We start from the raw sequence: 22,783 nt of genomic DNA on the forward strand, positions 1-22,783 counted from the left end.
GCGGCGATGGTGGCAGCGTTGGTAGTGGTGGTGGTGGTAGTGTTATTAGTGGTGGTGGTGGTGGTGGTGGTGGGTGGTGGTGGTCGGTGATAGTGGTGGTGGTGGTGGGTTTTCTGATAAGTACAAGGGCTATTTTTGTAATCTATCACTTTCCTTGATGAGAAGGAATGTTTTCCATCCAACTTTGGAAGGAATTCACTTTCCTCCATATGGTGGAAAGTTTATTTCATTTAGGAATCCTTTTCCCTCCTCTAAGTCCAACCAAACGCATGAATTCGAGGGAATTGGAATCCTTTTCCCTCGAATTCCATTCCTTTCCTGCCAACCAAACGCACCCTAAGAACCTCTAATTTTTAACTTAACATCAAATGAAAACTTAAACTACAAAATAAGACATGGGTTATTTTTCTGGCATCCAAACACTCCCACTCACATTCAAAAAGCTCAAACACAAACCCTCCATCTATCATCATCAACTACCACCATTGCCAACACCTACCGATGCCGCCATCCTAAACCGTTGCAGCCGCCGTTGACCGTCGTTGGTTTCGGTCATCATCACCATCATATTCCAGCATCATCTTTTTCTCTTTATTTTTTTTGGTGAAACACCACCAGATCTACATCAGATCTTGGATCTACATCAGATCTGGTGTGTTTGATGCATTTCAAGTCTAGATCTAATCCACCACCACATCAGATCTACTCCACCACTGATTTTCACCACCACTGATGTTCAGATCTGCGAGCTCTGATGACACATATTCCTCTCGCCTCCATCTCTTTTTCTCTTGATCTCCATGAAAGACCACTAGATCTGTTCAAATCTGGTCCACCACCACCTCTACCAACCATAGATGTATGTCTTCAACCTCCAAAACCCTTTGTTTTCATAAGATCTGAAGCGGTTCGGTCCAGATCTATGATCCCCGGTGTTAGATCTATGATTTTCGACATCAGATCTATGATTTTCGCTTATGGATCTATGATTTATGCCTTCAGATCTACGAGTTCTAACGAGATTGACGGACTAGGTCTGAGAACAATGTCAACTGCCACCACAACTACTGCATTGTCGCTCCGGTGTAGCACCACCAAATCAGCTCCATCTTTTTCTCTCTGATCTTTAGTGAAACAACACCATTTAGTCAAGTGTTGATACACCTGAAGATCCGAGCGACACAGATATCATTGAGCAAGAAGTAACTCAAAGAAGTGATGTCGATGAAAGGGAGACGTCACCTCCACAACTTCAAAGGACGGAAAGAATCTTAAAGCGTAGTCCCAAGTATGCTAATTCAGCCATTTTAGAAGACGGTGTTAAAAAGCCGGAGTCGTATGAAGAAGCATTTAAGAGTAAAGCTTGGAAGAAGGCAATGGAAGAAGAAGTTATAGCCTTAGAGCAGAATCAAACTTGGGAACTAGTACCAAGACCAAGAGATATAAAACCCATTTCATGCAAGTGGGTTTATAAAATAAAGCGCCGACCAGATGGATCAATTGAAAGATACAAGGCTCATTTGGTGGCTCGAGGGTTCTCACAACAATATAGACTGGACTATGCTAAAACATTTAGTCCGGTGGCGAAGATAACTATTGTATGGGTGCTGCTAGCTCTTGCAGCTAGTAAAGACTGGAAATTATGGCAAATGGATGTGAAGAATGCATTCTCGCATGGAGAATTGGACCGGGAGATCTACATGAACCAACCAAAGGGATTTGAGGATGCAGTTAATCCCAATCATGTGTACAAACTAAGAAAAGCTCTTTGTGGATTGAAGTAGGCACCAAGAGCCTGGTATTGTAAGATTGCTGAATTTCTTACCCAAAGTGGTTATTCAATTGCACATGCAGACTCGAGCTTATTTATCAAAGAAAAGGAAGGGAAGTTGGTAATTGTGTTGGTCTATGTGGATGACTTGATCTTCAATGGGTATGACGAAAGAGAAATCCATCAAACAAGAGAAAATCTATTGGTGTGATTCCAAATGAAAGAGTTGGGGGAGCTTAAACACTTCTTAGGGCTAGAAGTTGATGATATAAAAGAAGGGCTGTTCCTCTTCCAACAAAAGTATACAAGAGATATACTTCAAAAGTTTGGCTTGTTGGAGTGTAAGGCAATATCAACACCAATAGAGCCAAATGCCAAGATATATGATCATGAAGGAAAATAGTTGGACGATGGAACGATGTATCGACAACTAGTAGGTAGTCTTATCTACCTAACTTTATCTCGAACTGACATTGCTTATGCAGTTGAAGTTATGAGTCAATACATGCAAAGTCCGAAGAAATCTCCTTTGGATGCTGCCCGACGGATCTTGAGATATGTCAAAGGTACAATTGACTATGGTCTCTTGTATAAAAGAGGAGAAGACTGCAAGTTGGTTAGATATTGTGATGCTAACTATGCAGGAGACCATGATATCCGAAGATCAACCACTGGGTATATGTTTAAGCTCGGGTCGAGACCAATATCATGGTCAACCACGAAAGCGGAGTACAAAGTAGCGGCCATAGCAGCTCAAGAAAGTACATGGTAGGTACTCCTAATGGAGGACTTACATCACAAAGTTGACTATGTGCTACCACTTCACTGCGACAACGAATCTGCAATTCAGCTGGCAGAAAATCCAATATTTCATGCTAGAACAAAGCATGTGGAAGTGAATTATCACTTTATCGAGAGAAAGTCTTGAAGGTAGAAATTGAGATGCGACAAATCAAGACCGATGACCAAATAGCAGACTTGTTCACGAAAGGGTCGAGTACTGGAAAATGTGAAGGTTTTCGCTGTCAGCTTAACATCATACGAAGAATGGGGGCTAGTGCTAAGGGGGAGTGTTAAAGATCATCACTAGCCCAATAGAACAAATATTATCTAGAAGACTTTAGCTTGTTCTAGAATGCTCTAGAATATTCTAGAACATTATGGAAGACTATGGAAGACTCTGGAATATACCGGAAGAGTCTAGAATACTCTAGAACGACATAGAAGACCCTGGAAGGTTATGGATCATTTTATAAGACATTGGAGCATCCTAGACCTCTCCAGAACATGGTAGAACATTCTAGAAACATATGGAAGCTTATAGAGTTTGTCAGATAGTTCTAGAGTTATCTAGTGAGTAGTTAGTATATACTAGTATCTAGAACCTTTCTAAGAGGCCTATAAATAGGTGTGGAGTTCATTTGCTCTAAACCATCCAAGAAAAGCCTCAAATAAAGCAAAGTGTGTAGTAGTCTCTCAAAGTGTAAATTTTTCTTAAGTGGTCTTAATAAAAGTATTGTTGTTTCCCACACAAAGAGTCGTGTTCAACAAGTTATTTGTTTCATTATATTTCTACCAATTACAAAAATATCAATGCCAAATTTCAAACATCATTACCAAGAATAAAACAAATAACAAACCATGGTTTATTATAAAACTCAAACCATTGATGTTTATCAACAATACAAGTAGTATCACCCACAAGGCTACAACTATCTTAAAATCCTTACTCTATGACGCAACAAACACATTAACAATTTCACTCGATGATCGAATAAACCCTAAAAGATAAAATCTCAGATAGTTCATTCCAACCCAAATTTTGTGTTGTTGGATACTCTTGCTGATGAAGCCCAGGAAAATATGATTGAAGCTTTGTAAAAATTAGGAAGAACCTATTAGAATATTTGTCTAAAAGTTAGCATTAATGGGAAGATTTCATTTCCCCTCATTTCTCTATTAAGTCATTATTTCTGCAATGAATAAAAAAGGAACATCCATATATAGCTTATCAGATAAAGGCATGTCCTCATTAAGTCCATTAAGTCATTGTAGTATGAGAGATGGGCCCGATTATAACATTGTCTTTTAATTTTTTTTTCCTATTAGGACATTGTATTTGAAGGGAAATTAGTAGCAATGTGTAGAATTTTCAAAGTCCAATGGTTTAATAGGAAGAAATAAAAGTACAATGCTATAATAAACAAATCAATGGAAGTACGTTGCCACTTTTTGCATTTAAACCAAATATTTTTTGGTATAATCTAACATCATTTAGCAGTGTCAGGTTAAAAGTATAATTCTTGCCCCTCCTCTGTAATCATAAGCATAAAAAACCATTACTAGCCTTTTTTAAACGGGTTTATTTCCGTAATTTACGCTTCATCTGCCTCTACTGACGACTATTTCAATGTGGGGACATAATCTTCTAAAGTTTCAACAAACAATGCCCCTTGTTAAAAGGCGAGAATAATCAATAATTCATTAAACATAGAAACTGCATTCAAATCAGCTATTTTTCTTAAGTAATTAAATATTTGGTGAGGACCTGCATCTTTATTTGGACCGGTCAACACAAGGAATGATATGTATGATAATCACATAGGGCTTAGCTTCTGATAAGGAATCATAGTTGAAAATATTTCATAGAATTATAAAGGATATTTCTTGCATTCAACCTTGCTCTTGTAATAAGAAGAAATGAAAGTAGTTCAAATTTACCAACTTCTGATCACACAAATAATAATATATTATGGACGAAAACATAACTTTAATTTCATAATTTTCAAAAAGGATAATGAACAGTTTGGACAACTTACTAACAAATAAAATAGAACGAAGTTTACATTGATGAAATACATGTCTAGAAATCCTTTATTACTTCAGCAACCTGCAAAATTGAGTTCATCATTGTAACATTAAAAAGATTTAGTAAATCTTGATCAGTATAATCCAAAGTGAATGAATCTCATCAAGAAATTCAGGCACGTAGTCTTGTTGTTGGGTTTCACAAAGGATGTACATGGATATAGTAAAATCCAAATAGTTTAGAAAAAACATTATCCTCAACACTTATGTATTTGTATCTATATGGATGCGATATGGATATAAAAAATTTATAGAGAAAAAAATTCTGTATGAAAAGTAAAATATTGTTCACAATGATGCTGACGAACACCAACTGAAAAGTAATCTAATGATAAAGAGAAGGAAAATGAATGCAATGCTGTTTAAGGAAAACTCAAAGAATATGTATATCCTCAACACTACAATGGTGGCAGAGAATCTGTGGATATCTTTTCATTGGGGAATTTTGTCGAACACTTGGTGTTCATAGAAAAGAGAGGGTTCATCACTACTTCCCTGATCAATTTGTTGTTGCAAAGCATTACCACATTAAAAAAAAGACTTATGACATAACAAAAAAAGGTAAAATTAGCATCATAAAGAAAACCAATATTACATAAATGAATAAACTATAGGTGACCTGATAAGATCACCATTAAAGAAACAAAGCTTCTCGTGGCTCATGCCTCAAGGCTAAACCGAAAAAAAATAGTTAACAGTACTTCAAAAACTCAATTGCATCGTCATCAAAGACTTTAATCTATCAAAGAGGCAGCGATCGTGAGTTGAAAACAAAGACGCACAACGACAGAAAGGTTTTTCTTTGCTCGTCACTGAATTTAGAAAAAACAGTTAGCTCCTTTATATTTGGGATAATAACAAAAAAGACCCTATGCATTGGTTTTTTTTCGGATTAAACCACAACTTTATTTTTCTTACAGAGAAAGCCTTTAGATTTGACCACAAATTTTTCCGGATTAAACCACATCTTTGTCCTTGTGTGTTTGGGTCTTATGGAGAATTTCATAGAGCTCCAACAACTTGGTTTGGAATGTACAAACTTAATGATTTGACCTATGTTTCTTTATAGAGATTAAACATGTGATATCAACCGAATTGGTGATTTATTTTAATCGGCGTTGTTTGGTTATATTTTGAAGTTGTTCCTTGGTCACAATATTATTCATGCTACTAGAAAGGATGTTAGAGTGAAAGTGGAGGAATGCAATAATTTAGGGTATGTTTTGCAAATTGCACCTATAATTGTTACTAAGATTTATTATATATTTTTTGCATTATGACTGTAACATACACGTTTTGAAATCGTGTTTTAAGTAAATGATATTATGAAATATTATATAATTATGAGTATTGAGTTCTAACGGATAGTTTTTACTAGAAAAGAAGTAAAACTATGTTTAGAATCAATCGGAAAATATTGGAAGTCTTATGAGATTCCAATTAAAAGACAAATATCGAAATTTAACGAAAATATAAAATTTTAAATAAGTAAAATTTTATTATTGAAAGTTGTAAAGAACCTCGTTAGAAATATTTAGGCGAAAACCTCATCGAAATCCGAGTTATAACGAAGAAGTTATGACCAATCGAAGATCCGCGACAAAACCGGCATGACGCCGAATGACGTAAAAAGTGAGTTTTTGATAAACTACTTTTTAACCTTAGTGATCTAAATGAAAGTCGTAGTATTTGTTAAACCGAGAATTTTGATAAAAAGAACGCAAAAATCTGACTTTGTATGAGGAAGTTATGATTTTTCTAAGTTTCAGCTTAACAGTAGACAGCTAAAAACTCGAATTTTAGATCGAGTGATTTTTAGCCAAAACAACCTAAACGAGAATTGAAGATCTCGTCAATAGTAGTACAACGGTAAAAAGACTGACGAAAACGGACGTCAGATAAAGAAGTTATGAATTTTTAACGGATTTTCCTGCCCCTGTCTGTTAAAAATAATAATATTAAAAATAAATCAAAATTAACCGACAAAGTCTAAACGAAAGTCGTAGAACATAAGTTTCCCTACGCGTGCATATAAAGAACGTCAAAAACGGAGCCCGTATGAGAAAGTTGTGGATTTTAGAAGATTGGGGCACAATTTTCGAGAATTTTCGCATGAATAGTGCCGGCCACGTGACCTCGCATGAACAGTAGCCGCGTGTCGCTTCCGGATTCGACCGAAGTCGCAGCCAACCGGCGTCCAACGCCACCTCGCCCCGTGTCGCGTCCGAGCTCGCATAGTTGTCGCGCCCGAGGCCTGCAACGTGTCCGACGCGTGTCTCTCCCTCGCTGCTGCTGACTCGCCCTTCTGATCGGCCGACTTCGGATCTCACCCTATAAATAGGAGGGCTGCGAACCCTCCCGAGTAAAATGGGAAATTAGCCATTTTCACCCCCTTTTTAATATTTTTATTATTTTGACTTCCCCGAAGCCCCGATATTATTTCCAACGCCCGAAACACGCCCCGAAGTGCCCGAGAAGCCCGAAAAATTTATCTTTTCAGTTTTGAAGCTCTACCTTCGCAGAGCCCGGTTTTCAATAAATCTCCCGGTTTTCAACGAAGGAAGTTATATTTAGAGCCGAAGACTTCCCAATTTACTATTTTTACCCCCGGTTATTTCATGGTGAGTTTAATATATAGGAACAATTGTATGTTATGTGTTATATGTGCTATGTGCTTGTCAGTGTTATTATTCCGAGTTCTTTTCCCGTGTTATTTTTACTCCCTATTTTTAATAGCAAAGTAATACCTTTGACCATGTGATCAGTGAAAGGACTTAGATTCACATTGGTACTGGTATGTAGCATTTGGCCATGTAGAACATGTCTCCGTAGGAGAATGACTTCTATTCTATGGTATTGGCAGAGGGTTAGACAGGGCTATAAGCCTGAAATCTACCAAAATGTTAATCCGAAGTTGTATGTCTTCTGTGCCATTTGGGTTAAAGCTTTATTGATGTATATCAAGTATGGAAATTGTTATGTCTCATTGATTGTATATCTTTGAATCAAATCAATGATTGATATGGAAAGTTTGTCTCATGATTCACATATGCCTTTGTTGTTCCTTGTCCCTCTTTGCTTCTGCCATATTGAATTATATATATGACATAACGTTATATTGTATCTATTATTGAACTCAGTAAGCGTCACCGCTTACCCCTCTCAGTGTTTAACAATTGCAGGAGATAAGTAACCAGTATGGTTATATACTATCGGAAGATGTAGAATAGTTTTTACTATTACTTTTGTATTTCGGTTTATGTTTGTATAAAATTACAATATCCTGGGTAGTTTTGTAAAATATTAAAACTTAGTCGGTTTGTATCCGGTCTTTTTTAATCACTTTATCAATGTAAAATATTGTTTTATAAATATGCATGTAGCATGTTTTGGAGTAACAATTGTCAAGTATGAAAGTTTGGATCTTTCAGAAATATGAAAGTTTAGAAAGAGGTTCTTTCACTCATGGTATCAGAGCGGTGGTTTAAGTGAACTAAATTCCATGGATTGGTATTTAGACTTAAACTGTTGGAAGTTCAATATATGAACTGAATCATTGTAAATATATGGATACAAACCATAGGAAATACTTAAGTGGGGTATTGGGTAGTGATAAACCCTAGTATTCTAAGATATTAAGTTACTTCAAAATTTTTAGAGAATTAGTTTATGTGAACTAGGAATTTTGAGAATTTCTAGATTTAAACATGGATTGTTAAGTGAAGATGATACGATATGTATCTAGTATACTTTAGGTTGAATACCTAATGGGGACAAGCACTAGAATATTAAGAGGAGATATGTCTTATATTCTATTAAGTGCTAAATGATAAGTAAATATAACATGCATTAGGTTTCATACCTATATTGCTATTATTTGAGAAAGTTTAAGGTCTGTTTCCGACCTTGGTTTAGAAAATTTTATGTTCAGAATTCTAAGAATTTTGGTAATAGAATTTACATGAAACTTTTCGAAGTGATAAAGAGACTTATGATAGTTGACATCGATAAGTTTATAAATAAACGATCGCGAGATATCGTAAAATAATAAATATGAAGTGTTATCGTAAATAGTGTATTAATACCAATAGAGTGGTATTATACATTTAAAGTATGTTTGATATGTAATAACATCTTTGGAAGAAAGATGGGCGTTTGAAACACGTTTGGGCAAGATAAATGTATTGGTACAAATCCATGAAGTTGTTCCATCGCTGTCGAGATTGAAGCAGTGATTGTTTATAGAGTCAAAAGAACCGAAGATGGTGATAAATACTTCGACAGTATTGAAATTAATGTGGTACAAGATTTAGAAGAATTTAAATGAAGATCAAAGGAAAGGCTAATGAAGTTTTTAGACTCAATAGGCCAAGACTTTGTGATGTAGTATGTAGTTCGAGTAGTAACCCTATACAGGATGTTCAGACTTAGAATTTAATAATACAAAACGACTTCTATCACATCCTTATAGAAATTCCATTGTGTGTTAAGACGACTTTAACATACAAGATTGGGATGGTGAATTGAGTCATTTAGTGGTAAAAGGTTAAGCAACTTACTTGTTAGAGTAAGGTAGAGTACTTAGTTGAAGAAGATATACACTCATATTATTATATGAGAAGAGATGTTGTAGTTAGGAATGACAGAGAATCAAGTTGAAGCTAGTAGAACATGCTGAGATGCAGCTGTAATGCGGGTTTCCTAGGATAGATTCCTATGAAGTAGACTTAAAAGATACAATCATGAGAAGAAGACTTACTCAGATACAGGAATGACGATGTCATGGAAGGATAATGAAATGAACAAATGTGCATGGTGAATTACATGAGTTAGAAGATGATGCAAGTAGTTGAAACCGTTTGTATCCACGCTGCTAGAGTAAATTCTGGTATAGTGTATCTTGCAGAGTAGATACTACCCGAGAAAGAATTTATATGAAGAAATGGAAGTAAAATTTCTATCGACCTATGAAAAAGTATTAGAATATACTAAATCGAGCATATGCATGAGAAGAATCCTAGAAGGCGAGTATAGGAAATCTAAGATATGTTTGATAGAAATGTGAAATCCCTAATTGAGTCTAGGAGAAATTGTCATAAGTACTTGTTTGAACACGTTCATGTGTAATAAGTTGCTTTGTGATTTTGAATGGTGACTTGGAAACTGCAAGACAATACTTGGGACGAGTATGAATAGGTGTGAATAGTAGTAGAGGCCTATACTACTGGAAGCACATGACTCACACTTGGATCAGGGAAAGTCACAAGGTTACCAAGAAGCTAATAATTGATTCCGTTCTTGTTCAAGTATGTCATTACCTTTGTTTCGGTGATGACTAGGGAGACGATTTCCATTCGATCCATAGTGGTCATAAAGAATCGAGTCCGATTAGTATAAATCCGCGAAAGGATTTGATTGGTTCAGAGAACCATGTCTTGTATAGTGACGGAACTTCAGTAGGAATATTGAAGAAGTAGATGGTCGAGGTAGTCGATAGAAATATAACGATCTTCATTAAATGATTGAGCAATTATTAGCTAGAGATGTGACTTGCTATGTGGTGTTACTAGCCACAAGAAATGTTTCTGCCCTACTCTTACTAGTCAAATGGCGGGGAGTCAAGTTTCCGTTCAACAATCAAAGAGTACTCCAACTAAAAAGGAGGAGGTGCCAAAAGCTAAAAGTTGTGTATTCCAGATTACCGTAGAAAAGGCATGCGAGAACCTCAATATTGTGACTGGGACATTTCTCGTCAAATTTATACCTGTACACATCTTATTTGATTCCAATGCCTCAGATTCTTTTGTGTCTCGAGAATTCGAATATTCTTTTCAAATTGCTTGTTACGCATTTGTCCAATCATTTCATATAGATAACATAGGAAGTATATCATTACTTGCGGATAAAGTGTATAGAGATAGTGTCATAGGAATTGAAGGTTATAATCTTCTTGCTAACCTAATTCCTATCTCCTTGCCCAACTTTGATATTATTCTTGGCATAGATCGGTTGTCAAAGAACCACACAAAATTCTTGTGCTACGAAAAGATAGTACTCATCCCTATCGAAAGGGAAGATTATATTTATGTCTATGGTGAAAATAATAATTTCATTCTTAAAAACTCATAAATTTATATCGAAGGGATATTCTACTTATCCGGCTTATACAGTTGATATCTCAAAAGAGGGGAAGAAAACTATAATTGATAATCCCGTCATTAATGAATACCCTAATGTTTTCCCCGACGAATTGCCTGAACTACCCCCGGATAGGCAAGTAGAATTCCGAATTGATCTTATACCTAATGCTGCTCCAATTGCCAAAGACTGCTATATAGAATAATAACTTTTGAATAATTGTCAACCGACTGACTAAGAGTGCATATTTTCTCGCCATACGTGAAACGGCTCCAATGGAGAAATACACACAAGTATACTTAGACGAAGTTGTGGCGAGACATGGTGTGCTACTAAAGATTATTTCTGATCGTGATACTCGCTTCACTTCTCACTTTTGGGCGAGTATGCAACGTGAATTGGGATCTCGTTTTGCTCTCAGTACAACTTATCATCCCCAGACAGATGGTCAGACGGAGAGAACAATCCAAACTATAGAAGATATGCTTCGTGCATGTGTCTTGGAGTTCGGTGGTAACTGGGATAAGTATTTACCACTTGTCGAATTTTCATATAACAATAGTTACCACGCTTCAATCAAAATGCCACCATATGAAGCATTATATGGTCGTAGATGTCGTACTCAATTATGTTGGCGTGAAGTATGACAGGAAATCCTTGGCGTGAAAGAATGAAAGCGGACCAGGATCGACAAAATTCCTATACATAAAAGAGGAGACGACCAATAGAATTCCAGGTGAATGATTTCGTAATGCTGAAGGTATCCACATGGATAGGTCTTATGCGATTTGGAAAGAAAGGAAAACTAAGTCCCAGATTTGTTGGTCCTTTCAAGATTATCCAAAGAATTTGTAAGCAAGCATACCGCTTGGAATTGCCTAAAGATTTGGCAGGTATTCATGATGTGTTTCATGTGAGTTATCTACGCAAATGCTTAAGCATATATGATGAGACGGTTCCATTATCCGAAGTGAAATTGGATAATAAGTTAAGATATGTATAAGAGCCTGAAGAGATCGTGAATGAAAGAATAACTAATATACGTAATAAATAAGTGGAGTTGGTGCTTGTCAAGTGGAAACACCATCGAGGCCCAAATTATACTTAGGAGAATAAGAATGAGATAAGAGCGAAATATCCCCATTTGTTTTTATCGTTATGATTTCGGGGACGAAATCCTCAAAAGGAGGATGTATTTGTAACATACACGATTTCACGTTTTGAAATCGTGTTTTAAGTAATGATATTATGAAATATTATATAATTATGAGTATTGAGTTCTAACGGATAGTTTTTACTAGAAAAGAAGTAAAACTATGTTTAGAATCAATCGGAAAATATTGGAAGTCTTATGAGATTCCAATTAAATGACAAATATCGAAATTTAACGAAAATATAAAATTTGAAATAAGTAAAATTTTATTATTGAAAGTTGTAAAGAATCTCGTTAGAAACATTTAGGCGAAAACCTCATCGAAATCCGAGTTATAACGAAGAAGTTATGACCAATCGAAGATCCGCGACAAAACCGGCATGACGCCGAATGACGTAAAAAGTGAGTTTTTGATAAACTACTTTTTAACCTTAGTGATCTAAGTGAAAATCGTAGTATTTGTTAAACCGAGAATTTCGATAAAAAGAACGCCAAAATCTGACTTCGTATGAGGAAGTTATGATTTTTCTAAGTTTCAGCTTAGCAGTAGACAGCTAAAAACTCGAATTTTAGATCGAGTGATTTTTAGCCGAAACAACCTAAACGAGAATTGAAGATCTCATCAATAGTAGTACAACGGTAAAAAGACTGTTGAAAACGGACGTCGGATGAAGAAGTTATGAATTTTTAACGGATTTTCCTGTCCCGATCTGTTAAAAATAATAATATTAAAACTAAAGTCAAAATTAGCCGACTAAGTCTAAACGAAATTCGTAGAGCATAATTTTCCATACGCGTGCATATAAAGAACGTCAAAAACGGAGCCCGTATGAGAAAGTTGTGGATTTTAGAAGATTGGGGCACAATTTTCGAGAATTTTCGCATGAATAGTGCCGGCCACGTGACCTCGCATGAACAGTAGCCGCGTGTCGCTTCCGGATTCGACCGAAGTCGCAGCCAACCAGCGTCCAACGCCACCTCGCCCCATGTCGCGTCCGAGCTCGCATAGTTGTCGCGCCCGAGGCCTGCAACGTGTCCGACGCGTGTCTCTCCCTTAATGCTGCTGACTCGCCCTTCTGATCGGCCGACTTCGGATCTCACCCTATAAATAGGAGGGCTGCGAACCCTCCCGAGTAAAATGGGAAATTAGCCATTTTCACCCCCTTTTTAATATTTTTATTATTTTGACTTCCCCCGAAGCCCCGATATTATTTCCAACGCCCGAAACACGCCCCGAAGTGCCCGAGAAGCCCGAAAAATTTATCTTTTCGGTTTTGAAGCTCTACCTTCGCAGAGCCCGATTTTCAATAAATCTCCCGGTTTTCAACGAAGGAAGTTATATTTAGAGCCGAAGTGCTGCCCAATTTACTATTTTTACCCCCGGTTATTTCACGGTGAGTTTAATATATAGGAACAATTGTATGTTATGTGTTATATGTGCTATGTGCTTGTCAGTGTTATTATTCCGAGTTATTTTCCCGTGTTATTTTTATTCCCTATTTTTAATAGCAAAGTAATACCTTTGACCATGTGATCAGTGAAAGGACTTAGATTCACATTGGTACTGGTATATAACATCTGGCCATGTAGAACATGTCTCCGTAAGAGAATGACTTCTATTCTATGGTATTGGCAGAAGGTTAGACAGGGCTATAAGCCTGAAATCTACCAAAATGTTAATCTGAAGTTGTATGTCTTCTGTGCCATTTGGGCCAAAGCTTTATTGATGTATATCAAGTATGTAAATTGTTATGTCTCATTGATTGTATATCTTTGAATCAAATCAATGATTGATATGGAAAGTTTGTCTCATGATTCACATATGCCTTTGTTGTTCCTTGTTCCTCTTTGCTTCTGCCATATTGAATTATATATATAGCATAACGTTATATTGTATCTATTATTGAACTCAGTAAGCGTCACCGCTTACCCCTCTCAGTGTTTAACAATTGCAGGAGATAAGTAACCAGTATGGTTATATACTATCGGAAGATGTAGAATAGTTTGTACTATTACTTTTGTACTTCGGTTTATGTTTGTATAAAATTACAATATCCTGGGTAGTTATTTAAAATATTAAAACTTAGTCGGTTTGTATCCAGTCTTTTGTAATCACTTTATCAATGTAAAATATTGTTTTATAAATTTGCATGTAGCATGTTTTGGAGTAAGAATTGTCAAGTATGAAAGTTTGGGTCTTTCAGAAATATGAAAGTTTAGAAAGGGGTTCTTTCAATGACACAAGTTATATCCTATTTCATATGCTAGTTAGCATTAACAATATGGCTTTGGATCATGTAGTCGAGCTTTATTAAGCTTATTTAAGTGTTTTTTTGTTTTATTTTAAAAAAGGGAAGACAAGAGACTATATTACTTGATTTGCCTAACATAACAATAAAGTAGATTTATATTAAAGTTACAATCCTAATACTTATTCATTTTTAAGGTTAAATTTTTCGAACCTAATTTTATCTGTACTTGTGAATTTCTTGAGCAGAGCTCATCAACATCTTAGTCAGCCTTACAAATATGAGGTAAAGCTTCCAATGCATATCGCCTATGCTTTTACATTGTTTTTGCTACATATGACATAAACATTTTATAAGGTAAACATTATATTATAAAAATGAAGGAGTTGTTATTGTTTAGGGTGTTTGTTTTAATTAAATTGATACCGACAATTAATGAATTTGGACTAAATTTATTGTGTATGTTGGGTTTTTATTCAAAAACTAGTTTCAAAAACAAGAAATTTAGCAACGGAAGACTCACATGTATCATCCGACCTTAAGTCAAATGATTCCAACACTCCGCCCTTTTGGAGTTGGGCAATACGCTTCTTGTTGACATGTCCAAGACGACAATGCCACAAGCATGCTTTGTCTAACCATTAGACGCATCAATTTGTAACACACTATTTCCTAAATTGTCTACAACCGTCACAGTTTCATATACACCATCACAAGGCAATACTTCAAAATAAATTACAACATTATAATAAGCATGAATAGAACCATTCTCATTATTGTAAGAATATCTAAAACCTTGTATGTACAAACCATGGAATGAAATAATATTCCTTGTCATTTCTGACGAGTAGCAACAATTATTTAAATCTAAACTTAACCCACTACTAAGCACTAAAGAATAAACGCCGATCTTGGTAACATGTGACGATCTCCTATTGCCCATTATCAGGTTCATCTTCCCATGCTCCATATCCCTACATTCTTTTAGTCCCTACAAGTCAGAGCAAATGTGAAAACCACATCCTGTATCAAGGACCCAAGAATTAGAATGCGATGATTTTTTAGATTGAATAGTGTAAATACCTGCCGAGGTAGGCTTGATCTTGCCATCCTTAATATCCTACAATTATTTGGGGCAACTTCTTTTCCAATACCCCTTGTCTTGGTAGTAGAAGCACGTTGCCTCCTTTGGATATGAGGCCAGAGGGGGAGCAGAACTGGATTTCCTTTGGGTCCACTACTAGAAGACCCTTTATGAGATTTTCCCTTCCAGTTTTGCTTTGAAGGAGCTTTCTTCTTTTTCCCCTTCCCATGTCCAATGGCCAGGACTGGAGCAGTAGCAATAGGAGTGGATTTAACACTTTTTTCTCTTTAATCCACTTTCAATGTTTCTCAGCTAGCCTTGAAGTTGACTCAACGTGACTTCCTCTTTGTTCAAATTATAAGTCATTTTGAACTGATCATAACAACTAGGTAACGAGTGCAAGACTATATCGATATCCAATTCCTCATCAAAATTCACGTTAAATTTCAGCAAATGATCCACATAGCGCTGCATGCGTTGCAGGTAGGTCGTGACAAACTCTCTGTCCTTCATCTTGGTAGTGATCATCGAGACAATGATCTCATACCTCTCTTTCCTGACACTCTGATGGTACCTCTCCATCAAGTCCTGGTGCATCTCATAGGGATAGAAGTCCTCATAGGACTTCTGGAGTTTTGGAGTTATAGTAGCGAGCATGATGCAATGTACTTTCATTGCATCTCTCTCATGTGCCTCATATGCAGCAATCTCTTCTGGAGTAGCAGTGTTAAGGTCAACCTCCTTGAGCTCCTTATCGAGAACATATTCTTTGTCCTCATATCTTGTGACCATCCTTATGTTGTGAATCCAATCGTTAAAATTGTTTCCGTTAAAGATCACTCTCCCACATAAGTTCATTAGGGAGAAGGAGCCAGAAGCGTTGGAGCCTGAAGCGTTGTTTTGAGTAGACATCTGGAAAAAAAGCCAAAGTTTTGATTAGGCCTTAAGCATTCCAATGAACCTTCTAGAATTAAGGCCAATGAACCCGCTAGGGTTTCAGTCAAAACCCTAATTGGATAGCTTAGGCCTTAAGCAATCCAATGAACCTTCTAGAATTAAGGCCTTGGACGAAAATGAGATGGGCTCCCCTCTTATTTTCGTCCACCTTATAATCCATGGGGTTTCACAACCCACAATTCAATTATCCAATAATTGCAATCCAGTCCCCTAAGTTCAATTAATATCTCTTGATCACCAAATTAATGCAAATTAATTCTAGACCAACATATTAATTAATAATCACTTCAAGAGAGGATATATCCATTTTCCTAACATAACAATAAAGTAGATTTGTATTCAAAATTTCAATCATAATTTTTATTCTTTTTTAAGGTTAATTTTTTCGAACCTATTATTATCCATACTTGTGAATTTCTTGAGCAGAGCTCATCATCATCTTCGTCTGCCTTACAAATATGAGGTAAAGCTTTCAACATATATCACCTATGCTTTTACATTGTTTTCGGTACATAGGACATAACCATTTTGTAAGGTAAACATTATATTATAAAAACGAAGGAGTTGTTATTGTTTAGGGTGTTTGATTTAATTAAATTGATATGACAATTAATGAATTTGGACTAAATTTATTGTGTACAGCAGGAAGTATTATTGGATGAAAAAGATTCTTATTTTCTTGATCTAGAAATAAGGTGGAAATGAATTTCGACGTACTCGTGTACATATGGTATTTTTTGTGGCGTTATCTTTCATGATGTGTTCAACTAGCTGGGTGTTATCTTGGTGTGTGTGTGTGTGTTTTTTCCTGTTGTTTATTTTTCTTTTTCATCATACTTACACAGGTACATGTATCTACATAGTGGAATGGTCCGATTGTTGACCCATACATATAGGAAAGGACTTACAAAAGAAATCAAATTCAAGGGGAGAATTAATGTATAAAATACTGATATGTTTTAGTTTCGGGGTATATCAGATGACACGAATAAAAAATAAATAATTCCATCACATTTCACTCAAGAAACATAATAAAGACCAAGTGCTGAGTTGGCATAAAGGTATTATATATGTTTATGTCACATGATGTACTTTTTTTTTATTGAAAAGTATAGCCAATAGAATACAAAATTTTACTATCTCTGTTTTGTTTATAGTTGCTATTGCCTTAAATAGAAAGTATGAAGACATCATCGGTTATATCATCAAGGTGGACACCAGGCCCCAAACTTTTGTTGACAAAAATATTATCTTCGGGATCGCACTACCATTTAAGTGGTTCTTGTTATGGACGTTACTTGAGGCACTATACATATGTGAAAATGGTGTCCACATCTTTTTGTTACCCTGGGTATTGTTTTTATCTAGATGTGACGTGGAAACACCTAATGGCAAATACCCCCAGCAATAGAAATAGGCTTCTTGGCCTTCGGTTATGGGTGGTAAATCATCTACAATTTCATCAGGTTCTTCAGTCTCTGTTTCTATATCTTCTTCCATTACACCATTTTCACTGTTGACATTAGCAGGAAGCTCGATAGTGGCAACATTACGTTCTTGAGATTTTTTCTCTTGTTATTGTTTGGGTTGGGCCTGCAAATGTTGTTGCTACAGTTGTGGTTCTAGAGGTGGCTGGGACCGGGATTGGGGAGGTAGCGGTTGTGATTGGGTCAGGATTGGGCCGAGGCTAAGGATTTCAAGGTTCGTCGCTTTTTTCCTCATCATCATCATTATAGTAAGTGGTAATTGCTAGACTTAATCAATAATATCAATGATATATTTCTTGAGCAACGTTAATAGTACCTTTATCACAATAAGTTCAAGTCGAGACTTTTGACAACCAGATTGGATATTTTTCAAAATCAAAATTAGATCCTGATTACAAGCGGAGTGTACCAAATAACTAATTAACATCTCTACTTACAGTCAAATTATCTAATCTGACAACATTTGCTTCTTGCGGTGGTCCCTGCTTAACCTTTTCTTCATCTAGCCCCTTGCAATTTTAGAAAATCATGTCTCGAATAGATGACATGTTGGTTAACCACTTGGGCAGTTCTTGTATCCCGAATCTGTTTATGCGTAAAAAAGTCAGTTAGGTGAGGTGTTGTATTTCTTATGGAATTGACTCCCAATGATACCAACCTCCCAAATACAAAGAGTGAAGGTGGTTCCTTAACTTCTGGATGCCTTTGAGACTCGGGAAAGAATCAAGCTCCTTCGAGAACAAACCAAGTTCCAACTCATTTAAGAAGGCATAACAGTCAAACATTTTGTGAGGCAAGGAAGTCAGTTTGAGGCAATGCGTAATGTCCAAAGTCTTCAAAGATTAACACTGTTTGGGAAAATTGCTTATTTCTAAAAGACTAGGACACATGGAAATTTCTAAAGATACGAGAGATGTGAGGCCATGCATGCTCTTAATGGACACCAGTCCCTTGCAATCTCTAATCTGTAAGGAAACAAGAGGATGGGGATGGCATTCATCTAAGTGAATAATTTTTGGACACCCACGAATGCACAAGCTTCAGAGCTATATCATTTTTGAGCTGTTGGGTGCTCCATCTATCCACTTTTCCAATCTTCTCATGCGATATAGTAGGAGCGATGTCAAGGATGGAGGCAAAGGCTTTGTTAATCCAGTACCATCGAAAGTGCTTAAGCATGTCAATCTGTCCATATTCTGCAACCAAAGATGTCGTAGATGTGGTAGGTGCTCAAGCGTTGGAAGAGAGAGGCAGCTTCTATAGTCAGATAATATGATATCCATCAGCTTATCAAGGAGCGTCCATTTCCCTTCGACGTGGATCACCATCTTGATTACCCAATTTGGAAAATTATCACCAGAAAAATTCTTAATTGTCAATGTTTTTACATCTCTAGGGGGTTGCAAGCCTTCCAATACATCCTTGTCAATTCGGTTGGCGCCTTGCTCATCCTCGCTCCATTTGAAATGAATATTATATAAATTTTTCTTGCTAGATAAATCTGCCTTGCTAGCTTCCTCCTTGCTACAGACGTTCTCTAGATGTGAAAATAAAGAGGCTTCCACTGAGTTTATTCAAATGACGTAGCTCTTCAATACTATGTCCCTTCCTTTTAAGCACTTTGAAGGAATGTGTAAATGTTCGAAGAGAAGTCAATTGTCCCACAATACTCGCGGAAACATTTTCGTCACACTTAAGATACCGCGGGCTTATCAAATTTCTCATGGTTTCTGGAAACTGCTCAATGCGATTAGGCAACTTCAGAGTTTGCAAGTGGTACAATTTACCAATAGATTCAGGAAGAACACGTATCTCCGTTGATGATAAATTAAGATACCTGAGATGCACCAACCCTCCAATTGAATCGTCTAACTTCTCAATACTATCTCCCTTGAGTTTTAGAATGCGTATGCACTTTAATCGTTGAAATGAAAGTTTCTTCTCGGCTTCAACTTTGATAAACAATGTATGCAAAGTTCTAGCCAGTGTATTCCTTTCCACGAACATAGAAACATTGGCTTTCAATTCATCGTACTCATTCTGATCTTGGTAAAAAGAGAGATGTTTAAAATGAAAGTTTCTTCTCGGCTTCAACTTTGATAAACAATGTATGCAAAGTTCTAGCCAGTGTATTCCTTTCCACGAACATAGAAACATTGGCTTTCAATTCATCGTACTCATTCTGATCTTGGTAAAAAGAGAGATGTTTAAACTGAGGTATACATGCAATATCATCATTTGTCGCATCCACCAAACATAAGCTTTCATGATTTGAAAGTGATAATGACAGATCATGCACCATTTCATGCATGCTACAATTATCAACGCGACCATACTCATCCCTTTCAACATCTTGGAGCAACGAATTGCTGACCAAAATTTGAAAAATATTATTTCCCACAGCTTCCATCTCCTTGTTTCTTTCCTCATCCGCTTGAATCAATCCTAAATCCATCAAAAGCCGGACCAGTTCTTCCCTTTCGATAACCTTATCTTTCTTAAATATGGAACAATATGCAAAGCATTGCTTCACAATAGAATTGGGGAGATTATCAAAGCTCAGTGCCAAACTCTTTTGAACTCTATCCCTTTCTTCTTGTAGATCCCAAACCTTGCTATTTTTTATGGACAACCATTTTTCTTTATCATCATTGTAATTTGCCAACATGCCACCTGTTACATTTAATAACAATGGTAAACCACCACATTTTTTTACAATCTCACGGCCTATCGCCTCCAGTTCTGGAGAGGGTGATGTGCCTGCCACAAACACTCTTTCTTTAAAGATGTCCCAACAATGATCATCAGAAAGACCATTTAAAAGACACGAATCAGCCTTCATTCCAGTAGTTTCGATTTCAAGTTTCCGTGTAGTGACAAGAATGCCACTTCCATTTTGTGAGTTTACATTTAGCATACAACTCTCAAATGCTTCCCAATATGCTCTCTCTTCAACCCAAACGTCATCAAGAACAAACAAATATCTTTTTGATCCCAACTTCTCTTCAAGACTTTTAATTAAATTGACCTTACAGTGCGACTCAGGTTTCTTTCCAGCAAGAGATTCATATATCTTTGCGAGAAGTGTGTTGATGTCAACCTTAACCGACACACACAACCATGCTTTAATATCAAAATGTTGCTCTATGTTTTTGTTGGATAAGGTGTCTAAGTCCATAACTATTTCTGGTATGTACTTGACCCAACTCGGCATGGTCCATTTGGGTTGCATGGCACCATGCAATTGGATAAACTAAAATGAGAGAAATAACACTTATGGTTTATTAATATATTATAAGTTCTAATATATTAATAATATTATTTAATTAGTTTGATCAAGAATTAATTTAGAATTAATTAAGTGATCAAAAGATAACTAATTAAATATATGGATAGATTATGTAAATCTTCCATATCTTATATAGTGGGCTAAGAGGCTCCATGGATTATCAAGTTGGGTTCCACCCATAGGATGCTCCATGGGAGTTACAAACCCATGGGTCATGGAAATGAAGAGTCATGACACATTAGGGTTTACATGGTGTAACCCTAGATGTGTCAACACTATATAAGAAACCCATTCTCCACCAAAATCGGGGACACATAAGAAACAAGAGGGCTAGGCCGATTTTAGAAGTGTGTATTCTCTCTAAAGTCATTCCAAAAGCATTTGGTGTTGTGTGAAGCATTTGAGGCATCACACTTGGGGTGCTAGGCTCACAAGGTTTCAAGGATCATAAGCAACAACAAGGTAAGTTATTCTATCTTTCATGCAAGTTAAAATTTGTTCCCCATGTATGCTAGATATGAATATAACCTTGGAATTCAACTTTGCATGATAATTAGATAAACATAAATCCAAGGTTATTAGGGTTGCATGTACACTTAGGAAGTGTTAGAATGCTCAAAACCCATCAGTGGTATCAGGGCCTAGGTTTGTTTGTTGTTGTTTTTTTTTATGTAAACTGCTTGAAAAAAATTGTTTTTCTGTTTTCTGCTCGTATGAAAGTTTGCACATTTGTTTTTGGAAATGGACTAGAAACATTATCCTAAACTGTTTTGATGTTTTAAGACTTGTTTTAGATGGTGTAATGTTTATGCTAATCCATTTACAATGACAATTATCAAAATTACAAGTTTTTTTAAGTGTAATTTTTGATTCTTGAAAGTGTTCATATTCATGTTCTTGAACTTACGAAGATTAGATGATCATAGGAATTGTTTGTAACCTTCATGGTAGTTTAATTCATGATCATAATGTGTTTTAATGGAGTCCATAACTTGTTCTCAAGTTATGGAAAACCAAAAGTCTCACTTTTATTAAAGCCATTAAAAGAACACAAGAGTTATAAAAATGAAGAGTCTTCATTTTTATTACTCAATTAATTCATAAGTTATAAGAAATGAAAAGTTTTTGAAGTTTACAAAACTTGCCCTCAAGTTTTGGAACAAGTAAAGTCTTGATTAAAACTTTAGTTCCAACCCTTAGAATTTTAAAAGTTAAAATTCAACCCTTATACTTTATAATATTATAAGTTACTAATATATATATGTATAAGATCAAGTCGTCTTACCGCTAGTACGCCTCATTCACGAAGCCGGTCTATAAGGGGGGTATAAGGTTGTTGCCTATAAAATGGCAACTTAATGGGTGTCCACTCTCACCCACCGCTTCCTTGATCGGTGGAGGGTTGTTAGCCGAACGGGTAGGACAAGGACTTATAAATTCTCATTAAAAGTATGATGAATATTATAAAGTAACTAAATGCTTTTATTAAATTCCCAATTTTAGTTACTTTAGGAAAAATGTGAATAAGGTGCTAATCCATGAAATTACACTTTACACTTTGTTTAAGTTGTTGGTGGAGCGTGTGTGGTTAACCGGCACACTAACTTGGACTTAACAAGGTAGGTAAAGGGTGACTTAAGGTTTATCATAGTATCGGTGGAGCGTGTGTGGTTTACCGGCACATCGATTGAGTGATAAACTTTAAGGGTACCAAGTGATTTGCATGGTTACTTCACACCTCGTTTTGTGATCCTCGGTATCCCAGTCACAAAACTTGGAGGGCGCAC

General features: G+C 36.2%; 1 protein-coding gene across 1 annotated transcript; it reads right to left on the bottom strand.

Annotated features, from left to right (window-relative positions):
* Window positions 1-19,231: 19,231 nt before the first annotated feature.
* LOC145157555 (putative disease resistance protein RGA1) lies at window positions 19,232-20,624 on the bottom strand. Its single transcript, XM_079076580.1, has 2 exons — window positions 19,863-20,624; window positions 19,232-19,747 (listed from the first exon to the last, which is right to left on the bottom strand). The coding sequence occupies exons 1-2, from the start codon at window positions 20,622-20,624 to the stop codon at window positions 19,232-19,234; spliced, it is 1,278 nt and encodes a 425-aa protein (XP_078932706.1).
* Window positions 20,625-22,783: the final 2,159 nt, after the last annotated feature.

The sequence above is a fragment of the Lactuca virosa genome, chromosome 2, assembly GCF_052849685.1.
Source record: "Lactuca virosa cultivar CGN04683 chromosome 2, Lactuca_virosa_CGN04683_v6, whole genome shotgun sequence".
NCBI lineage: Eukaryota > Viridiplantae > Streptophyta > Magnoliopsida > Asterales > Asteraceae > Lactuca > Lactuca virosa.

What these genes read in the sequence shown, in the direction of transcription:
- LOC145157555 (XM_079076580.1), bottom strand. Translation starts at nt 20,624, where the DNA reads ATGCTAAATGTAAACTCACAAAATGGAAGTGGCATTCTTGTCACTACA. An exon ending in ACGATGAATTGAAAGCCAAT is followed by an intron (nt 19,748 to 19,862) that starts GTTTCTATGTTC and finishes TACCAAGATCAG; the next exon opens with AATGAGTACGATGAATTGAA.